The sequence below is a fragment of the Kryptolebias marmoratus genome, linkage group LG16 (assembly GCF_001649575.2).
Source record: "Kryptolebias marmoratus isolate JLee-2015 linkage group LG16, ASM164957v2, whole genome shotgun sequence".
Classification (NCBI taxonomy): domain Eukaryota; kingdom Metazoa; phylum Chordata; class Actinopteri; order Cyprinodontiformes; family Rivulidae; genus Kryptolebias; species Kryptolebias marmoratus.
The window spans coordinates 9,735,776-9,758,139 of record NC_051445.1 but is presented as its reverse complement, the minus strand read 5'-3'; the positions used below and the strand labels follow the sequence as shown (position 1 = coordinate 9,758,139).

Genomic DNA, 22,364 nt, shown 5'->3' with positions numbered 1-22,364 from the left:
TTAGTTAAAAGTAGCAAAATTATGGCTAAAAAGACCAAATTAGAAAAAGGCTAGCTTAAAGCTAAAACAAGCAGAATGGTAGCTAAAAACCCAAAGTAGCAAAAGGCTAGTTAAAAGTAGTAACAGGCTAGCTAAAACTAGCAGAATGGTAGCTAAAAGCTAAAAGTAGCAAAAGGCTAGTTAAAAGCCCAAATTAGCAAAAGGCTAACTAAAAGCTAAAAGTTGTAACAGGCTAGTTAAAACTAGCACAATGGTAGCTGAAAAGTAGCAAAATGCTGGCTAAAAGTAAAAATAAAAACAGCAGCTAAAACCTAAAAAAGGACAAAAATAGAGCAAGTACACTGAAGCAGATTTAAGAGGACGTTTTCAAAAGGAATTGAAGGAACGTCTGCATTTCTATAGGGAAAAATTACAAATAAAGTTAAATATTTCCATATCACTTATTTTTAATATTTTATAGACAAACAGACAGACAAATACCAGACACAATACAGTAACTTTTCACTCATTCCACCTTTATTTTTAACAAACAACTCAGGAATTATTCAGAATAATTAAATGTCAACACGATTTCTTGTTTTCATTGTTAATATTTATTCTTTGTAGGCTCTCCATTGAGACTTCCTGGGAGAAAAAAAACAACAAAAAACACCTGCCTGCATAAATATGACATAATAAAACATTTCGCCATCCTTTATTTTTTCCTCACTGAGCCGGGTTTCTTCTCAGTCTTTGACTTTTTCATGTCTTTCTTTCCTTTTGACAGATTTTCGTAAACGTCGTCCTTGTTCCTGCCGAGTGAGAAAAGGCAAAGCAGATTAGTGATTTCGGAGATTAAACAATTATAATTTTACACATCAGTGAAGATGGATGAGCCGCGGCTCCGAATTGAATTAGGACTAATGAGAGGGGGCTGCTGCATGAGAAAAATCCAACAAATGAACAAACAAAAACCAGATTAATCCCCCATGAATCAATCAAAGCTGCCGGCCCAGCAGGAACAGAGTTTATAGAGTTTAATGTTTGACAGGTGAGAATCTGTGGCCTCTTTAATGTTTATATTTACATAATCTGAGCATTGTTCCCGTTTCTTTATGAAAAATTCAACTGCAAAGGAGTTTGCAAAAATGTTTTCTGACAATAAAACAAACACTGTGTTTTGGGCTCATATGTACGCTAAAGCAAAGTCCATTTTGTAACCTTTATTTTCCAACCGTGACAGTCTTCAGTGTAAATACCCACAGTTAAAGTAAACACCACACTGGTGTAAAAGTGATCCGGTGTAGACGTTTAAAACAGGACATTAGATGTCCTGGAAGCTTTTCTAGACCGACTCCTTCATGACAATGCCTCCAAACTGAGACGGCCGTGTGCTGCAGGTTAAACACTGACTGCTTACAACAACTCCACAGAAGCCCACTTCAAACAAGAGTACCGCCAATGATCGATAAGAATGAATCCCCTCACAACAACCATAAATACATGTGTTTAGAGATGAAGCACAGTCACGGTTATCACAAAGGGGTCACAAAGGGGTCACCCTTGAGTTTAAACTCAACAGGGATCATCCCTGATCTACAAGGTGTCCAACTGTGCAGTTTGACATTCCTACAGCAAACGGTTAGAGCACAGACAAGAAATTGTCCACAGAAGGACAGTCAGGGGCCATAACACAAAACGACCCGTCTAAAGACGGGGTGTAAAAAAACACAAACAAGCAAGAAACTTTAAAAAATATCAATTTAGGCACCTTCACTATTGATGCAGTGACCCAAATGTTCCACACTGAAGGCCTAAAGTCTGCATGGATTCAACTACGATCAACACTTTTTGTGCCAAATAGGTGTAATATTCATTTAAAGGGGATCTATTATGCAAAATTCACTTTTTGCATGTTTTTGTACTTCCATTCAGGTATCTACTGCTTCTAGAAACAGTCCAAGCAACAAGAAAAACAACCCAGCTGTTTTTTGTTTTATGTTTTCTGGTGTGCAAAACGACCTGTTTCAAATACTTCAGGATTGTTGCATCACAATCTCCGTTACCTAGCAACCCCAAGCTGAGCTCCGCCCACTTCTTTACAAGAAGACCTTCACATTAGTTCTGCTGGTTTTACTGCTGAACAATGTCTGCTGGAAAAGGAAAAGTTCTGTTGTCGGCTGCTGCTGTCCTGACCCGCTACCAGTCGGGGTTCTGACCCGCTGATTGTCGATGTCCCAAAGTCAGAATCCTCAGAGTTTGAATTAATAATGATATAAATGTGCGTCAGATCCGCAGCGTTTAATCCTTCAGTGAGTTTTTATGTTTTGAGGCAGGACACTGAGTTAGGGGGCGTGACCAACAGCAGCTAATTTGCATAATAGTGACGTCATTCTGAAAACAGGCAGAACTGATCTGGTGAAATCTCAATATGTGAGAATGATTTTGTGTATTAAATGTAATGAACATGTTCTGTACCGCCCACAGATCTATCCTGACTTGTTCAAGGAAGCGTAACAGGTCTCCTTTAAAAGTCCCTCCATTCAGAAGTGGTCATAAAATCACAAATAAAGAAACTTAAACATTTTTAATTTGATGTTTGGTTAACCTGGATACCTGAACAAACGCAGTAACACCCACTGACCTCAGTTTGCATGATAAGCGCTCAGCATTAAAAACACCGTATGATCATTTATTACCTTCGGCTCTTATCAGCCGCCACATAACGTGACATCTGATCGCTAAGCACACAAAGCTAACTGCGCTGCTGCTGCTGCGGAGGGCATCCACATTTAGCGAAAACTGCACATACGTGTTTGTTTTGGTGTTCGAAGGTATTCAGTGAAGGATTTAGGACCAAAGCGATCCAAAGATGATGGTTTACCTCCACTAACAACCAAACATACCTCAGTCTGTCAAAGGGACTGAAGTTTAGCTGTTTCTCTTTTTATTTCAGAGGTCGATGGTTTGCGGTGGTAGGAGAGGATATAAAGCTGCTGAATCAGGGTTATTTTGAAGCGACAACATAAAAATAGGCCGTCTGTAGCTGAAATGAGAATCAGCTCCTTATGTTTGTCAGTTTTGACTGAGGCAACTGGTTAGAATTGAATCAAACTTAACCAGGCTAGACGTCCGTGTGGTTAACCCCGGTGACTTATTGATTAAAAGGCACAGATTGTAACGTTGAACTCATGGTTCCACTCTCAGATATTTATAGAAAGTTCAGAAAAGATATTCAAGATAAAAAAGATTTTATCACTGTGAAACAAAACGTTTTAGCTGGTTTTCCTGTTCAGAGTTTCCTGTGAACGGTTTCTTTAATCAAACTATTTTCACAGACGTTTGTCTCAATCTGCAACAGCGTGCAAAAACTTTTACTATTTGTAACTTTTATACTTCTTTTAATTATTTAACTTGATTTACAAAAACGTTCCTCACAGAAATCCAATCAGTTCCTTCAAACAATTTATTCTCTGAGATCTTATTTTTGTCTTCTTATAATACTTCGTTTAGCGCTTAGCTACAGTTTTGCTAATTTTAGATTTTAGCTACTAGTTTACTACTTTTACCTTTCAGATAACGTTTTAGCTTTAGCACAGTTTGCTACTTTTAGCTTTCACTGATGATTTGAGTCATTTTAGCCTTTAGTGCTAATTTTAGAAAATGTTTTGCTACTTTCAGTTTATATTTATGGTTTTTCTATTTTTAGGTTTCAGCAATAGTTTTGCTAATTTAACCTTTTAGCTACAGTTTTGCTGATTTTAGCTATGATTTTTACAAATTTTAGCCTTTAGCTATGGTCTTGCTAGTTTAAGAACTTAAATACATTTTTTTTTTTGGCTAATTTTAGCTTTCAGCTATGTTTTAGCTACATTTAGCTTTTAGGTCATTTCAGCATTTTCTACTCAGCCTCATAATTTGAACGAGACTCGTTTAGATTCTGTTGAATCTATTAAAATAACAGATAAATATGCTGCATGTAGTTCTCAGAATAAAAACACGTCAAAGTCCAGCTGCAGCCGAAGCACCTCCTGCTCCTCCTCCTCCTACTCCTCCTCCTCCTCCTGCTCTGCAGTTCAGCTCCTCCTACAAACAGCTGACGTCACCCCAAACCAACGACCGAGTCGTGTTTGTTGAAGACACCGGAGCAGCGGTGCCACATTCAGACGTTTTCAGGACGATTCACTCACTTTGACACCTTCCTGCTCGCCGGCTGGTGTTTGAGCTGCAGATTTCCGTACTCGGTCTCCGTGTCCTGTGGGAGACAGAGACACGTCTGTTACAGAACCAGTCAAACAGAAAACACTTTGAGGTCGATTGTTTCGTCTTTCTGGGTCAACGTTCATCTGCTCTGATAGTGGATCGCTCTACTGGCGTTGAACCAGGCAGCTGTTGTGTCCTTTTATCAGTCATAGACGAAAAAGGGTCTGAATCACAGTGAATAAGCTGAATCTCTGGACTTTTTTGTGCCTTTCTCACCTTGAAGGCACTTTCTTTGGCTTTGGTGGTCTGTATGTACTCAGATATGGCCAGGTAGATGAATTTATACTGAGCCTCAGTCTGCACCATACCGGAGCGCTGCTCTCGAACCATCTGTATGTACTTTGGGATGTCGATATCGCAGTCCAAACCTGCAACAACAAGATAAAAAAAATACGAGTGAGACGAGAAGGCCACGAGCAAAAAAGGCAGCAATGACCTTTAAAATGATCTTTTTACCTAGAGTGTCAATAGTCTCGAGGATCATGTCAATAACCACGATCGTACCCGTCCGACCGATTCCAGCACTGCAGGAATTCACAGAGAATAAACAAAAAGTTAATCTATATTTCAACAGAAATGAGACGCTGGAGAACGTCAGGAGATGTTCTGAGACTCTGTGATGCTAATATCAGGAGCTAACAACAGTACATCTGTTGGATTAATCAAAGGGTTAAGGCTGGAATTAGTCATAAATCAAAGTATTGGATAGACTCGATTATTGGTTTAACAAAATAACAGAAGAGTCTGAGAATGTATGTGAAGTGAAAATGACCGCAGACTAAAAATACCAACACAGGATCACGTAATCTCACAGCCTGAGTTTCCTTTAACTCACACAGAAACAAAACTAAGAGGATAAAACAATCAGCTGACTTCTGTTCACCTCCAACCTCCTTAAAACAGGTTCCTTTTTATCGTAGACCTGAAATATTATCACTAAAGTGAATTAAAACTGAAATGCAAACATCATCCACAACCTTCAGCCAGTCGTTTAAAGCAGAGGTCCCCAAACCCCGGGTCACGGACCGGTACCAGTCCGTGGGTCATTTGGTACCGGGCCGCAGAGAAAGAATAATTAACTTACAGTATTTCCGTTTTTGTATTTTTGGAGTCTGAACGACATTTATTTTGAAATCTGACCGGATTCTCTCCACTCCATCCATCTATGACTCACTCTTGATGCGTGTCAGAACGCTTATCGAGGTCACATGATCCGTTACCGCTAAAAACAAACCCACAAGCAGCAAAATGAGTAAAAAACAAACGTCTCTGGAAGATGGAACCGTCTGGTTACTGAGAAACAGGCTCAGGGCTTCACTGATTCAGCGTTATGGTGAGTTGTATTCTTCGTGCACTTTATATTTGTGGTGTCTTTTATTTTGAAGGGCGTGTTTAAACACAGAGAACATCAGGGGGAGGAGAGGCTGTTATTCATCTTGATAACGCAGCTAACAAAGCTGCGAGGACACGTTGGATTTACCTTTATTATGTTTTAAAAATACTCCCGTTTTCATGCCGCTCGTATCGTTTTATTTTGTTGTATTTATCCGCCACACCTTTAAAGGCCGGTAAATGACAATGAATCGGTCCGTGGAGCTGAACAGGTCGGGGACCGCTGGTTTAAAGTCCGACGCAGCTTCAAGCTCTGTGACCCGAGGCGTTAAGGGTTTAGATGTGGAGCACCTGCAGTGGATGATCATGGGACCGGCGTCAGGATTGACAGCCTGCTGATTGTTGACTTGGGTGAGGAAGCTGAGGACGCCGCCTGGCTCCTGAGGGACGCCGTGGTCGGGCCAGCTGAGGTACTGGTAGTGCCATACGGAACGGGAAAGTTTGGGCTGGGAGGAAGAAAAACAAGTCAGAACGTCAAAACATGAAAAAAGCTTCGCTCATGGCTTCTCTACGCTTTGCTCCCAAAGAGCCAGACTTTGTTTAATCTTTGAAAGTCGTCTTCACAGTTTGTTTAATGTTTTCTTTGGACTTTGGCTCCTTTTTTCATTCATTTTCAGCTGATCATCAGGTTTTCAGCGAACACAGAGTTGCTGCTAAAATACTTTTTTACAAGCCAAACTGTGGTATCTTTGGTATTTTTCAAGGACTCAGATTACCAAAACTAATGATGTTTTTGTGACAGGCTGCTGGCAACAAAGAGCCTAAAGATCTCATTTAAAATGGGTTCTTCCACAAGTTGTCTGTGTCGACACAACACTGGTTCATTCCCAGAGTTCAGGAGGCTTTTTATGCCTGAATGACTCATATGTCAGAGTTGAGAGGTTTAACAATCAAACAATAAGTCTCTGAAGATGTTCAGTTACTGCAATGAAGTCAAAAGAAAAAAATATCAAGAACAGTGTTAAGACAGTCTGGCTGCTTTGAAGCAAAATGTAATAAAAAAACAAACCAACAACAAGTTCGAGGCTCTTTGACGTGTGGCGTTTGCGTGCTCGGAGGACTGACCTTGTCCACGGGAGCGATCTCCAAAACACGGACTTTGTAATCAGCAGCTCCCCTCTCCGACTTGCATTTCACCACGTACGCTCCCATCTCCTTGGAGCCCTGAACCTCAGGCCAGTACGGCACACATTTATTCTGCGCAGAAGGAAAAACTCAGAAATCCCGTCTCTGTCTGTAAACTTCTCTGTTTTTACTTTTTTACATTTCAGTGAATTAACTTTCAGCCGGCTGTGCTGAAACTGATGCTTCTTCTGCTGTGAAAGAAAATAAGTTTCCTGAACTTATTTCAGCCTCTTAGATATAAAAAGCTGCTTGGAAAAAAAAAACTTAAAAAAAAAAAATAGTATTAGATCAGTTTTATTTTGAAAGGGCTTGAAACCAAAATAGGATTTTATTTTAGAGGAGTGTATTTCAGGTTTAATAATATCAAATAATAGGACAAAGCATTTTATCTTCATCCTAATATTATTATAAGAAGCCAAAGGAGAAGACTATTATGGTCTTTATTTAGGTTAGTGTTAGTTTTTGTTGTGTTGATTCTTATTTTGATTGAGTTTATTTTTGTAATAAAATATTTTAAAAGACAGATTCGGCCTTTGCTTTCTGGTACAAATCTTATGATGCATAATTCCCTCCAGCTGTTGAGATCTGGTAAATAAAGGTTGAATAAATCCAGTAATTTAAAGATTAAATCCTTATAAAATACAATCAATGTGTTATTGATGGAAAAGCCGGACTGATACTCTTTTAATGAGCGCTAACGTGCAGTAAAATGAGGAAGTAAGAACTGTGTTGTGAACATTTAAACTTGACTTTTATTCTGACAAGTTCAACAGGAAGCTTATATCTCAATTTAAACATAACTTCTTTAAATACTTCTTTCAATGGGAGTGGTATGAAGAACGTTATGATATACAGGGTTTCGTTTTTGTATCGGTCGTGATACGGACCCGTCCTTTCTCGACCTCCCTCGTCGTCATGACGATCACAGCCGTCTTCTCCTGCCACACCATCTGCCAGAAATCGTTGACGGTCGTCGCGAGGCATCCCTGCGTGGCGATGTAGACTTTCTGCCCTCCGGACTCCCACAGTTTGTTCTGCGAACACGAAGAGAGATTCGACGTCACGGTTCTGATTCCCGTCACGCCCGACGCCCGGCGTTCCTGGGGACTCACTTTCACGTAGTTGGCGTTGATGTAATCTGAGCCGACGACGTTGGGATCGCCGTTCGCCAGGATGACTCTGGTGTCGTTGACTTGGAGGGAGAAAACGGGAGGGTTCGGTCGCAGTTCGCACCACAAACAGGAAATGTATCGACTAAAGACTAAAAACAGAAACTCACAGGGAAGAATGTTCTTGTATCTGTTTTTGCTCTTGTTTTCGGGTCTTTGACCTTCCTCTCTGCTCTTCTTCACCTTCGCCTCCAGCTTCTGAAGAGCCTGTGAGAAACGAGAGAAAACAGATGTGTCCCAGTTCTACACCACAGACTGATATTATCCATTATAATGATTTCACTGAGACAAACTCTAACAAACTAATGTATCTGACAGCTTCTTTTCTGTAAGATAAGCTTCCCAAATCCACCTCAGCAGGCTCCAAAACGACTCTTTTCTGATTGTTTTTATAGTTTATTTTTATTCTGGTCCTCTACTTTAAATTGTTTCTGGGTCTCATGAAAGGTGCTATAAAATATTAGGTTATTAATATTAAAATAATATTTAATTGTCTATTTTAAGCTAATTTATACCTTCACTGAAATACATTTCAGGGAAAAAAAAACTTATATTTTCTACTCTTTTACATTATTTGTGTTCATCTTAGTCACTAATTACTTGAAATACTTATTTACTTATTACTTATTTATTACAGTACTCATTTGGAGAAACAAAAACGATATATTAATAATAATACAGGTAACTTAAATGTATAATAAATTAATAATAATAAAATATGAATTGAATAAGAATAAAAATGTAAACAAAAGAAATAAAGTGAAGTTTAACAAAACGTTTTTCATGTTTTTCAGTTATTAAAGCTCCATCAAAAATATGAGCTTTTCTACTAAATTCCTCATTTGCTATTATTTTTAATAAAATATTTAAATAATTCAAAATTTCACGTCGATGCTTTGTTATAATCAGATGTTTCTGTGAAAACCTTTGAGTCACCTTTCAGTTTTTGTATTCTGCGTCAGAGAAGCCAAAGTTTCTCAGGATTCTTCAGTTTTCTAAAGCGATTTTTCTCAACGCTTCCTGAAAGTGATTTTTTTTTATTCGTTCTTCAGTTCAATCTGGTTAAAAATAAAGATGTGAACAGTGTGCAATGCATCGAAAAATTTGAGGAAACTGGACAAGTGGAAGACAAAAGAAGAAGTAGTGAGGCTAAAAAAAAAGAAAAACATCTCTAAACAAATGAGGCATGTTTGAAAAGACAGATATTAAGAAATAGAAAAAGTTCCAGTAAAGACGTGACGCAAGATGTGAGAGACGCATCGTGTTTCATCTTTCAGGGAAACAGCTCTGTGTAAATGATTTATGTCTGACAAAGTGATTGTTTAAAACGAGATGCGTCTCTGTGACGGGCCGCTGGTAACAAAAAAACCCTAAGGATTCAACTTAAACAAACAAAAATTAATATATATATGTAGAAAAGGTCAGGTACAAAGACAAGAATCAAACCAGAAAATTAAATCAGGAGAAAGTTTAGCCTCTTCTGTAGCAAAATATAATAAAAATTATCGCAGTATGCAATGCTTTGCACATTACTGCATATGGATATAAAAACAGAACTTTGGCTTTAGTTTTTTAACCACATTTCGTTGGTAAACATATGTACTTTGCTAAAGTATAAAAACTGGACCACAGTGCTTTTTATTATCATATTTGTGCTTTTACTGAAACAAAAGAACTTCCAGCTTATTTTTCATATCTTCAACTGAACATCTTCTGGTTTTGGAAAGTTAGATGAAGATCTACAATATTGGCCTTATTTAAAAAAAACATAATTAAAAACAGGTAAGTTTTGAGAAATATTAAGGAAAAGAAATAAGAAATATAGGAGTTTGTCTGCGCAAATTCAGACAGAAAATTAGGAAAGCTATTATTAAGAAGACTGATGGCATCTGATAACACTGTGATAAATACTTAAAGCTTAATATGTGTTATTGTGTAGAAAGAAATTAGCTGCAGCTTTGCACATTTCCTCCACCAGGTGGCAGCGTTTCACCTCCACATCGATGAGCTGAGAGACGAAAGGATGATGGAAAATTCTGGTTGCATCTAAAAACCAGACTGTTTAATTTAACTTTATCCACTTAGAGATATTCTTGTGGTTCTCTCATCAAAGATAAAAACAACACCCAAAAACAAAACAAAGCAAACGCAGCCGAAGCCGGATTTCATCTTACGTCAAACTCCTCCCAGAAGCCGGCCTTGCTCTTCTCGCCCTCGCCCTCCAGCGGCTTGTCTGAGGTCAAGTCCAGCTGCTTCACCCTGCTGTCGATGTCCGCAGCGTTCACTCGGGTGGAGAAGTACGGCTGCAGGGAGGCACAGAGAAAAAACGATTACAACAAACGCTAATGAGAGCGTTACACAATGTCAGCATCAAGGCGAAAGTTTCCGATCTGTGGGCTGCAGCCGATCTGCTGGAAACAGCTCGTGATGAGAAACAAAAAGTCAAAATCATTGTTAGGTTTGATCTCCATTGGTGTGCTGCAGCCCTGCTCACCTGTCTGAGATGAACCCAGTTTCCAGAGATCTCCTCGATGCCTTTGCGTTTGTAAAAGTCGACCAAATCTGTCAGCGTGTCGAACATATCCAAGCCTCCCACCGTATACCTGTCGTTCTGAGAGGAAAAAACTAATCAACACAAACTCATCAAAATAATCTGACGGAAAAAACACACAAACTCCTAAGGAGCCTCTGAAAACGTGATACTTTTAATTTAAATATATCGACAGACCCAGTTTTCATTAATAAAAGCGATAAAGTTCAATTTAAAATTGTATAAGTTATTTATAGAAAGGGGGGAAAAGCAGCTCCAGAATGAAAAAAGTCAGACTCTAATGAAGAATATTTACCCGCTTGCTGTAATTAAAGTGTAAAAGTGGCCATAAAACTAATTTCCTCACTGTGAAGGAAATAAATGAACACTGATGTTGTCACACGCCTTAGCTACTTTCAGCTGGATTAGAGGATTAGAGCCCGAAACTACCCCTGAACTCAGCTCTGAGCTTCGGTAAAAAGTCTTTATGACCCTTTAAGCAATCTTGAAGATAATCTTTTATAACCTGGCAGTGTACAGAAATAACGCAACTCATTTAAATGAAGCCTGAATGGGGTTTTCATTGAGGCCAACCACAGCTAAAAATAAAATACAAAGGCTCTCTTTGACAACCTTACATCAAAGCTCATTTTTGTGAATTTTGTGCTCTGAAACGGTTTCTGCTACTGTAAACTACTGTTTACAAAATACAAAAAAAACATTAAAAAGTCAGAAAACAGTTTAGAAAAATATATTCAAAGCTTTCAGAAAGCCTGGTGAACACCTGACAGTTGAAATATGAGCAAAAGTCTGTTGTTGTGTAATAAAGGGAAATGAGAGTTTATTTCAGTGATCGCTGCACAATTCTGGGAATAACCTTCAGTATCTTTATATGTAATCAGAGTCTGTCTCATGCGCTCCTATTTCTGTACGTTCACAGACAAAAACAACAACAACGAGAAAAAAAAAAAAGGAGAAGCAAACACACCTGGCACATAATCTTGATGTGGGAGACTCTTTTTCCTCCAGTTTTGCTGACTTCGTCTGTCAGAACGGAGAGGACGAAGTCCCCAGGCTTGGACAGCGACTCTCTGACCAGGAAGGTCCCCGGCTCGTCTCGCGTGGTGAGGAGCTTCTCTGCGTTCGGGCCGGACAGGTGCCCGTGGTACCACCTGAGACACAAGAGCGCACCGATGACTCGTCTGTCAAACACCAGAGCTGTCGTCATAAAAAAACGAGACTGATAAACAGGAAGATTTTCCTCAAAATGTGTAAATTATACTCCGTTTATTTAAAAGGGGCTTCTCACCATCAAATGAAGGTGGTGAGAAGGCCCAAAGTGGTGGCGTCTCACCTTAAGAGGTTTGCTTAATAATAAACACCCAAAATATGCAAATCACTTCTTCCTGTTTGCTTCATCGTTCTCTGTTCGTCTTGAGTTAAACTGGGTTCAGGTTAGGGTTACACAATCTTTATCATAATTTATCATTATGGTAACGTCAGAGTGTCCAAAATTAATATCACACAGCACTATGCCAATAATATGTTTAACAATCAGATGGATCCTCGTTATAATAACAGCTGATTTTTGTAGGAATGTAGCTGAAAAGCCAAAGTGACAGTAAAAGGCGATGCCACTGGGTTGGTGACTTAAAATTGCAAGAAAACAGGTGAATTTTTCCCACTGAATTCTTCGTTTTGGCGACCGTTGAGCCGTGCAGGCGCATTTTGAGCGGCCAATCTTTGAAAATCCTGTCTCATAAACTTACAGACCTCTACTCTCGGGCGTGCACATTATTTCGTTACCGATTTCCGCCCACACCTTTCTCACCTAGCCAGCCGCCGATACTGTGTCGTTGTGCAGAAACATTTCCCGATGTTGTGTAGCCTTAGTTCAGTTCGATTAGGATATTTCTATGTCCTCCCCAATCTACATGCAACCTGCAAGAAAACGTCCGAAAGCGTAACTTTCCCAGCCTCCCTCATGAGCTGAGAACCGTTCAGGGTGTGTGAAAGACAGAAATCAGGTTAGTCGAGCAGCTCCAGCTGTGAGAGAACAGCAGTCTGCTTCACTGGACGGTCGGGCTCGCAACACTGAAATCTGCAGAACCTTTAATAAATTTTAATGAGCAGAAAATAAAGCTTTGACGGCATGGGCAGATGTCGCTGCTAAAAGCAGGACATTTTTATTTATGTCCGACCACTGTACTGAAAGTGTGTGTGTGTGTGTGTGTGTATGTGCGTGCCCGAGAACACACACTCCGTCGGGTTAAGTGTGACTTAATTTTAAGCACAGTTCTCGATTTCTTTTTCTAAACTTCCTGCGTTGCGGTCGGAAAATTTCTGATGACAGATTTCGTGGCTGAACAGGACAAAGTATTTATAGTCTGCCCCCTTTCGATACGTTGCAGCCACTAATACCCCTCCCTCCTTCCCCCTGCAGAGTAACACAATGCACGCGTGGTTTTAAATGAACTTTTGTGCACGCGTTTATGATTTATAAGTGTCCTCGACGTTAAATCCTGCTTGGATTCTGCACGAAGAGCCTGCGACACAGAGAGGGTAGAGCTTTGCAGGAACTTCCCAGCAGCCTTTGTTGAAAATGTTAGCAGACAATTAATCAGTTTAACATGCATGTTTGTGCACACTGCATTACTTCGAGGTTTTTTTTTTTTTTTTCTGGAAACCGAGCATCAAAAAGTGACCGGCCGTGGTGCAAACGTTGTTGCGCTTTTCTGAGACGACAAGAGGCTTGGGGTTTTAGATGTGGAAGATAGCGAGTGAACGAGAACATGATGGAGTGTGAAATAGAGGAAGACGAGCAAGGTCTGGCCATTGCTTTCAAAAGTGTCAAAACTTAAAGTTTCCAACCGCAGCAACAAAAGGGAAGTTAAACAACTGACAGAGAGAGAGAGAGAGACAGAAAGGACAGCAGAGGGAGGGGATGATAAAAGGGGGAGAGCAAGACGAGTGACAGAGAGGAACCAAGGCAGAGAGCANAGCAGAGGGTACAACTTTCAGTCCAAGTAGTTCTGTCTTAAAACTAAAAATGCAGAAAGTTGTGTCCTTCTTGACTCGAATGTTGAAGCAGCTGGACGTTGGTCTGAGCAGCTCAGCAGTTCCAGCTGGGAGGGAAACTCAAATCAGCGATCAACATAATCTTTGTCATCTTATAACTATATTTACCAACCAGTCAGATGCTTGAAATGACAGAAAGAAAAGTGGCAACCAGACAACTTTAACGTGATTTAAATACATACTTGTAAGTAGCCTTAAACAGCCACTGAAGTAGTTTTTGTGATGACTGCAGTGGCTCAAACACCAAATATTCTGTGACGAGTTCGCGTTTATCGCTTCAATCGAATAATTTCCATTCGACTTTTATACAAGATCTGAAAGCCAAACGAACCCACTTCCTATGAAGGTTATTTTTATAAACGTGCATATATTACAATTAAGGGTTTTTCTATTAATTTCAGTTGTGTTATTTATACATTTCTAAGATTTTTTTTCACAAAAAAGCTCCCTTTTCTTTCAAGTCAGTGCTTTTACTTCATTTTACCAACTAAACTGAACAAATATTCTCAGTGAAATGTGCTTGTAAACAACTCAAATGATTGTTTTGGGGACACATTTGGTTTGTAGCTAAATGATTATTTAAATGTGCAAATGCTCTTTATGCAACGCTTTGAGGTAAAAAATAACAGTGGCTGCATACGTCACTGGTAATCTGTCCTGTAACATGTTTTTTTTGGTAAATTAGAAACAGATCCTGCAGGTTTTTCTGGCACTTTGACTCATTTTCTACCCATTGAAGAGTTGGATAAATCCTGAATTTGCTGCTTATTTAAATCACTGTAGATATTCTTAAATTTTCAGGTTTTAGAAAGATAATCTCAGGTCAACATTTAGCAATGCTTTGAACAATGTGAAGAGAAAAGCCCGAATTAAAAACAGGATGTTGAGAAACAAACATCTGTGACACTTAAAATAATTAAAATTGATGCCATTATAACTTAATTTAGTTCTTCTTTTTGTAAGTTTGGCATTCATAGCAACAGATTTTTTTTTCCATCCAGCGCAGTCGTGTTATTAGACTAATTTATTTTTTTAAAAAGGGAACAAAACAAAATTATCATTTTTTTTGTTTGCAAATACCAACAATACTAATATTAGGACTTAATTTGGCCACAAAAAACTTGCATCTGACAAAATATTTTGGCTTTCCTGTGATAAAAACCAACAAAGCTGCTCCACTTTGTTGTGTTTTTGTTGTTTCTATTGATATTTCTTTCCTTTACATTTCCTTTTGTTGCACTAAACTGCGCTTCCTCTCTAAATATAACATTTTGCTTGATTACATTCACATATTTAGTAACTTATCTCAGTTACTCTGCGGAGTTTTGCACGACTAAATTCCAAATTTAAGACGCAGAATAATGAGACGTCTCAGGTTTGGAACCAAGTTTAGGAGTAAAACTAAAAGTTGATCCAGTTTTTAATGCTTTTTTCCAAATAAAAACGTGTCAGAGACATGTATTTTTCTTTCAGATGAGTTGCATTTTGAGTATAATTGAACCTGTCTAAGGAGGATTTTTGATACCAACATTTAAACTGCGGGAAAAAATAGTCTATTTAGGTAAGAAGCTTCTGTGTTTCAGGGAAATCTGAGTAAATGCTCGGCTCTTTAACGCCTCCGTTCATGGTGACGCCGCTCACTTGTAATCCAAAAGCTGCAGCAGGGAAGCAGAGGAGGGGATGAAGCCTTGACGGCTGAAACGCGTGGGCGTATTTTTTACTGACTCATTCTGTGACAAACAAGCTGGTACACCTTAAATATTTAAAACTGACCTTTCCCACAAGGATGAGATTAAAGCTAGGCGAACAAACACCAGCACATGATGCTTGTTATCCTTGCAACATAACCCGGCTGTTTGAGGAAACGTGTTTGGTCACAGTTGACTATATTTAACTCAACCACGAACCCAACAGCATTACACCCAACCCAAGAGTCGACGTGCAGCTGACCCCGCAGGGAGGACTGTGAATCCGGGACATTTTAACCCACGGGACGCCGTGGGACGAAGGAGAAGACAAACCTCTCCGTGGTGGGGTCGGAGCAGTTGAGGGGGTATTTGAGGTCGATGATCGTTCCGTCTCTGTCCTGGAGGATGCCGTTCTCCGCCGTGTAGTAATCCACCAGCTCCGACAGCGTGGCGAACTTCTCCCCGCCGTACAAGTCGTAGAAGTCTCCCGTGTTCTGGATGCGGATGTGGGTCACCAATTCACCCACCCTTTGAAACAAAACGACAGTCAGACCACACCAAATGAACCGTCAATGTTTTTTCCTGACTAACTTCCTGAGAACAACAGGTATAGAAACAAAAAAAAAAAAAAAAAAGCACTGTACGATGATTCTAGGACAGAACGTTTCTTCTGTGAAACATTAAATAACACAAGTCTGATTATTCAATTATTAACTTAATCAGCTGAAAGGCTCATGCAGACAGAAATACTAACTACTTGAAAGGACTCATATTTTAAACAAACTGCACACAGTTTAGAGTTAACTGTATTAACACGATCTGTTTCATGATTTGCAAAGTTTAACTACTTAATGTGCAGAAAACAGAAAGAACCACAGGTCGGACTTGAACATCATTTAATAGGCGAGTGACCCACTTTACTCCTGCAGCCACAGCCAGCCAAAGAAAAGAAAGTCCCCAGTGTTTCTTCATTTCTTACAAATGGCTGGAAGTGATGCAACAGATGCAACCAAACTAATTGTGTGTATTTAATCTGAACTATTCTTCGTTTAGACGACAAACTTCTGCAAACTGACTCACAAGGCTGACAGCTTTCAGAAAGAAAAAAAGTATTTTAGGTCAACGCAGCAACTGCAAATATTAAAAAAAATGTCAAACTAAAGGTGTAGCATTCCTTAAAGGAAAGTATACTGTCTTAGGATGAGAAATAAAACCTTTAAAATAGCGTTGGAGACGTCTCGCTCGCAGTATGTGCTGTGAATGAGCTGCAGCATTTTCTGTGAGGACTAATGTCCTCAAGCTGCTCTTAGTGCTCCGATCATGTGATGGGGAAGATTCTCAGCTACTACCACACCAAGTTTTAGGTCAATATCTTGTAAAACTACTAAATTTTGTGTTTTTTCATGGTCTGCTGGCTGTCGGAAGCTGACTTTAAAAGCTAAAAGCTAGTAGTAGATATACACACAATGTGTATTTTCTGCAAGTTTCCTTAAACGTTCTCCAGGTGTTCTTGAGATATTTTGGTAACAGACAGACTCACAACAGACACATGAGCGAAAACATGATTGCTCGCCTTTCGACAGCAGGAGGTAAATATCTAAATGAAGCACTGACACCTGTTAGCCAAAAATACCTCCTAGAATAAGAAACAGCAGCTCTGATATGGTCTAAAAAAAAGAAATTGGGTTTTTACAATCAGGCAAACCTCACAAGCATCAGTTAAGCGTAAAGAGCAAAGGTTTCAGGATGTCAGATACGCAGACATCTGATTTATCTGCGATCATTTCTCTCTGCGGTGTTACGGTAACCTGCCGTGTTCCTGCTTCAAACCTGAAGTCTGCCCAAGTTCAGATAAAAAAAAGGCTCAGTGATTATTGGAAATGATTTATGCACAAACAGAAAGTAACTTTTCAAAGTTTGTTTTGTTTTGTTGTGCCCACAAAGAGAAGATTTCCATCACACGCTCATCTAATCTCTTCGATTTGTAAAAAAAACAAAAAACGGTGACATTTATAGTCTGCTAAGGAAGTAAACAAAGAATGCAAATGTAAAAATCCTGTTTTTGCAGCTTCTGCTGAGGAGAACCCTCCGTGTGGGCGTGAATCGATCAGGTTCAGCAGAGAACCAAATAAAACAGAGAAGTCCAAGAGTGTAATCGTTTTGTCGGTTATTACCGGACAGACAGGGAGAAATCGCCGACATTTTTCTTGCTGGGTCGAGCCAAAAAGCTGCCGTCGATGCCCCGATTTTTGAGGATTTCCTCGGCCTCCCGGCCAGTGATATCTCTGTGGAACCACCTGCATCAGAGCCAAAAAAAGAACATATTTCAATCAAACACACCTTTAAACGGACTAATATTCACACACACGATCAGACATGCTGTTCTTCATGAGCGCAGATTTAAAACATTTGACTATCAGATAAAAATAAAAGCTACAACAAACAACTTTTGTCTTCTGTCTAAAAATAAACTGAAGTTAGAAATCAAATTACTGCAGCAAGAAGGATCAGGTCATTCGTCTACAGGAAGGAGGAAAGCTACCAGAATGATTTACTGACAGTTGTGTCATAAAACCAAAAGAGCTGGATAACCTTTTCTTGTAAGCTGCGATGAGCGATCTGCCTCATTTTCTGATATCTTCAACAAATAATGCATTATTCTGCATCAGTTTTACCCTCGGCTACAACTCAGTTTGACGCAGTCATACAAATTTATTTTCCAGACTTTTTCAAAGCTCATTCAAAAACAGAAATAAATGATATCATTAGTTAAGCTAATATTAAGATTAGCTAATATTAATTGTAATTCTATGTCAACCTGATGCAATAAGGCACAGCAGCAGCAGCAGTGTGATTTCTTTTTTTTTTTTTTTTTCCCCGGAATAGTGAATAGGTCAGTCTTAAAACCACATTCAGCGTCTTGTTCACATCCTGCAAAACGCAACCACTTTCAAGCAGACTTAACCTATTAATTATTACTTTTATAAATGAGTTTAGATTTGAAAAAAAGCCCTTGTTAAATATGCTGCTTTCAAATAAGCCAAAAGTGCAGAAAAATATCCAGAAGTTTAGCCAATGTTCTGGTTACAGCAGCTGCATGAAATGGTTCTCAGTTTCTGAATGACATTTTTTTTTTTTAAAAGTTTCTGCATCAGGTGAAGTTGCTGCATGATAAAAGTGTTGAAATGTAGCTCTGAAGCTCATAGACAACAAGGTTAATGTACGTATTCTACTAATTAAATTCAATTTGTGCTTTTTATCTTTGCTTTTACGGATGATATGCAGCCACAGCAACAAAGTAGTGACGAGGGGAAGCCTGACATTAGCATCAACAGGTGTCTTTCTCGACCCCCCGAACTTAAAACTTCCATTTCTGAGACATTTTCTTCCACTCTTTCAGCACACAAGGCATGAGCGATCACATGACAGAGAAACAGAGCGGGATGAGCGAAGAACGAAAGACAGAGAGGGAAGAATGGAAACAGAGAAGTTGTCATCAAGCCCTGCAGAAATAACAAGAAAAAAAAAACAAAAACAGGCAGAGTTGAGTAATGGAGCATTACGGTGTCCGGCAGAGGCTTGACTCACCGAACCATGTCGTCTCCTCACTTTTTCTCTGGGGCGAGAGAGAAGAAGAGCCGCTCGAACCTGTGCCACACACGTGCAGGAGTTTGTTTTATGCTGATCACCAATCGTGTAAAAGACAAGCAGTTAATCCTGCACTACTTCCTCACTCCGTGCTCACTTTAAACGAGAATCGGTCAGTGTCACTGTCGTGCGTTTACCGTTTCACGCGCTCAGCTATGCCGAGATCTTTCCATCTAATATCAAAACTGTCACCTCTGTCTGTCGCTTTATCACTGAACTCATTTACTGAACTGTCCCCCACTTAAATCACTCCCTACAGAACCCTGTCCTCGTTCCCGTATAAAAGCAGGTAAACACTTACTCTTCTCAGCTGCTCCTGACAACAACTGTCACTCGCCGAGGCGTTCACACTGTACACGTCTGCCTCTTCCCCTCTGCGTCGTTCTCTCTCTCTCTCTCCCCTTCCTTCCTTTTTACGTCTCCTTTCACAAAATAGTGAAAGCAAGACAGGCACAAAAATAGCTGACAGGCCGGAATTCCTCCAGCAGATACAGATGTTGCTTCTTTTATTTTAAATTTTTTCTCATCCTCTTTTTTTTTTTAAAGACGGCCGCAACAGAAAGTGTCTGAGAGCAGAGAGGGTCTTAACTCCATCTCTCGAGTTTCCTGCGTCAAAGCCAAACACAAACAGCGGCGGCTCAGACAGCTCCGTTCCCCGGTGAATCACCGGCGAGCAGCATCACGGCTAAAATCCAAACAATAAGACAAGCCGAAGTTCCTCGAACCCACTCTCTGTCTGACAGAAAGCACTTGCAAATCGTTTCCCCTCAGCCTGCCCACCTGTCTGTCACTACTGCTGTTTGCTCTTTACTTCCAGGTGTGAGCGAGTGCGTGTGTACGTAACACACAAAGGTCAGAGTCACAAAACACTTCCTCATTTGCAGCTTGACCTTCCCCCCCTTTGCAAATGTGCGTGTGTGGGCGTGTGTGTGTGCGCGCCGCTCTCCAGCTGGTGAACCATTTGTAACGGCGAAACTATTCATTAAAGGGAGAACGCAAAACCAGCAACAGAAACTGCTGATGAATTATGGCACAAAGGAAATAATTGACAGTCATGTCTCTTGAAAACTCGAGCTTTCAGGGGGACTTGTTTCCTAATAACGTCGAGATACGTGTTTGTATCTCTGCGTTACAGCAAAGGTTTGTGTCTATGACCTCTGAGTCACTCTCCATTTGTGTTCATCTCCGTGGACGTGTGAGGAGGCAAATTTACATTCATGTAAAAATTATTTTTCCAAGCCAGTGAGCTGCTAACGGGAGTGGTTTCAGTTTAAAGTGTAAAAATGTCTGCCAGAACAAAACAAATGTTGTGGGGGGGGGGAAGAAAAACTTCAACATGTTGTACCCTGAGGCCCCACCCTGCCCCCAACACACACACACACACACATACACACAGCCCTGCAGGTGTCGTCGTGGTTAACGTCAGCTACTGCAGTTTGCATTATATTCCTGTCAGATTCTGGTGTTCAGCTGTTAGAAGCTGGTTTGACTTCTCTTCACATCTCAGCAAAATGCAGAAATGTGCCAAACAACACACACATACACACACACCGGTTAACAGCCGCAGCGTGACAAAGATGATGTTTCCATGATTTGGTCGATTCTTTAAGTGTTGCAATGCATCGGAGTGTCTCTACTGAGAGGAATCGAATGCACGGACAGTTTTGCTTCTTTGTAAAATATTCCACCTCAGCAACACTTAGTGGTGGGAAATAAAAGCGCACATTTACTCATATTCAAAACCAGTTCAAAGTACTTCCTGCTCCAGCCGTTACAGAAGGCTTCCCACAGACTGATGTTTCAGGAAGAACAACCTAAAAATGTCTGATATAATAAATCAAAGAGATAAACCAGTTTGACCTTAATCCTTTTAATGTAAAACTTAGTATGTCTCCATTGGAGTACTTGTCCTTTCACTTATAACTAACTGATGTTGGTAAATGTTAAAATTAAAGACCTAACATTTCCTGAAGGATTGCATATCGCCCGCTGCCTTTCATGTCAGACATCATAAATGACAAAGTTGTAGCAGTTTTGGTCAAATCTTGAAAAAAACCTTGTGCACGATCTCACAGAAGATTACAAAATCTCCCACCATCAGTTAACCCTTAGATTCTGTTCCATTTCTTCATCGTAGGCAATGCTATTTTGTAAGTTTTGTAACAAATCTGCGTGTAAACATCTGCAAATAAAACCTAAAATGCTTTTTTGTGACGCTGAACCCAAATGTTTTTCAGAATGCAGCTAAAAATAAAATTCAGCACATTTGTCTATTGTGTCGAATGTTCCTTTTAAGGAGCGCGTAGGCCGCTTGAAAGGCCAAAATATTCCAAATTTAGTTATTGTTAGCAAAAAAGATCACATTTACATCACTTGTAAAAAGATTGTTTCAAATTTTTTAATTTTGTGTATTTTAAGATTTAAAGTCTTTAACTGCAAAAATGAATTTTTATTAGTATATTTTAGATGCTATTTTTGTCCCAGTACATAATAGTTTTGTACTACTTATGAATAAACTCTTCTTGAACTAAATGACATTGTTATATATTTTTTATTTGTTCCTATAAATGCAAAACAAAAAGATAAGTGAATAAAATATTCAAAAATCCAGAGGTACAAAGTGATTTAGGAGTTTCATACATATTTCTATAATTATTACTAAATTGCCTGATCAAAGTAGAAAGTTTAAATCAAGTTTCATTAAACATGTCTGATATTGAGTTAAAGTATTTACTTAAATAGTTTCTCTATGAGTAGAAAAGAAAGGAAAGCACATAAAGGAAAATAATCAGATTGAATAATTGGAAAGAGACAGAAGTAACATTAAAATATGCCAGCAGCAAAAGAAAAAGTAAAGAGTAAACACTAAAAGAAATAATATTAAAAATAGAAATAACTCACCTACAAGACATTGTGCTGCCTCCTGTCTGCTCCCAGGATAAATGAGGTTGGATTTGTCTGGACCAGGAAGTGAGCAGGAAGTGATGGGTTGTATCCCGTCAGTGCTGCTGAACGAGGTGACTTTTAGGGTTTCTCCACCTCAGCTCACAATCAGAGTCAGGTTACACAAAAAACAGTTTGTCTTTGTTTTATTCCAGGTTAACCGCCTCCTGAAACATCCAGTTTGGCTCACGTTAAACCCTGAACTCTTTCATGATAAGACATCAAGCTCGGCCAATCCTCTCAGCCTGTAATTAACTCTAATTTTTTTCCTAATTACCTCGTTATCTGTGGGAGAAAATGTGTCTGTTCCTGCTCCCCCCCACCCCTCTCCCCCGGTCTTCCTCTCACAACCTGCTCCACGAGGAAGAGCTCAGTCGCTTTTATCTGTACGGCAAATCTGCATTTGCTTCCATGTAAATTCCACCTCATCTTTCGAGGCTTGCATGCAAAGCATGTTGTGCTCTTGGTGCTCAACGTTTGGGTTGTCGGAACGTTTGCGCTCGCCTGAACGGGTACCAGCACCTGCTAAATAACGGACATAAACAAAAC

At 39.6% G+C, this 22,364-nt stretch overlaps 1 protein-coding gene across 4 annotated transcripts; it reads right to left on the bottom strand.

Annotated features, from left to right (window-relative positions):
• Nucleotides 1–494: 494 nt before the first annotated feature.
• On the bottom strand, nt 495–22,059 carry ptpn6 (protein tyrosine phosphatase non-receptor type 6). 4 transcript variants are annotated; one of them, XM_017415405.3, is made up of 16 exons: nt 21,774–22,059; nt 18,813–18,872; nt 17,399–17,521; nt 15,558–15,752; nt 11,447–11,630; nt 10,423–10,539; nt 10,103–10,231; nt 8,039–8,135; nt 7,872–7,951; nt 7,647–7,793; nt 6,700–6,831; nt 5,926–6,080; nt 4,699–4,766; nt 4,459–4,610; nt 4,170–4,234; nt 695–791 (listed from the first exon to the last, which is right to left on the bottom strand). In XM_017415405.3, exons 2-16 carry the CDS (start codon nt 18,818–18,820, stop codon nt 695–697), a joined length of 1,749 nt encoding a protein of 582 aa, XP_017270894.1. In that variant the 5' UTR covers nt 18,821–18,872; nt 21,774–22,059. The 4 variants fall into 4 exon arrangements, with proteins under 4 accessions (XP_037836449.1, XP_017270894.1, XP_017270893.1 ...); XM_017415404.3 differs by lacking the exon at nt 21,774–22,059 and adding an exon at nt 19,174–19,638; XM_037980521.1 differs by lacking the exon at nt 18,813–18,872 and having other exon boundaries at nt 495–791; nt 21,774–22,058.
• Nucleotides 22,060–22,364: the final 305 nt, after the last annotated feature.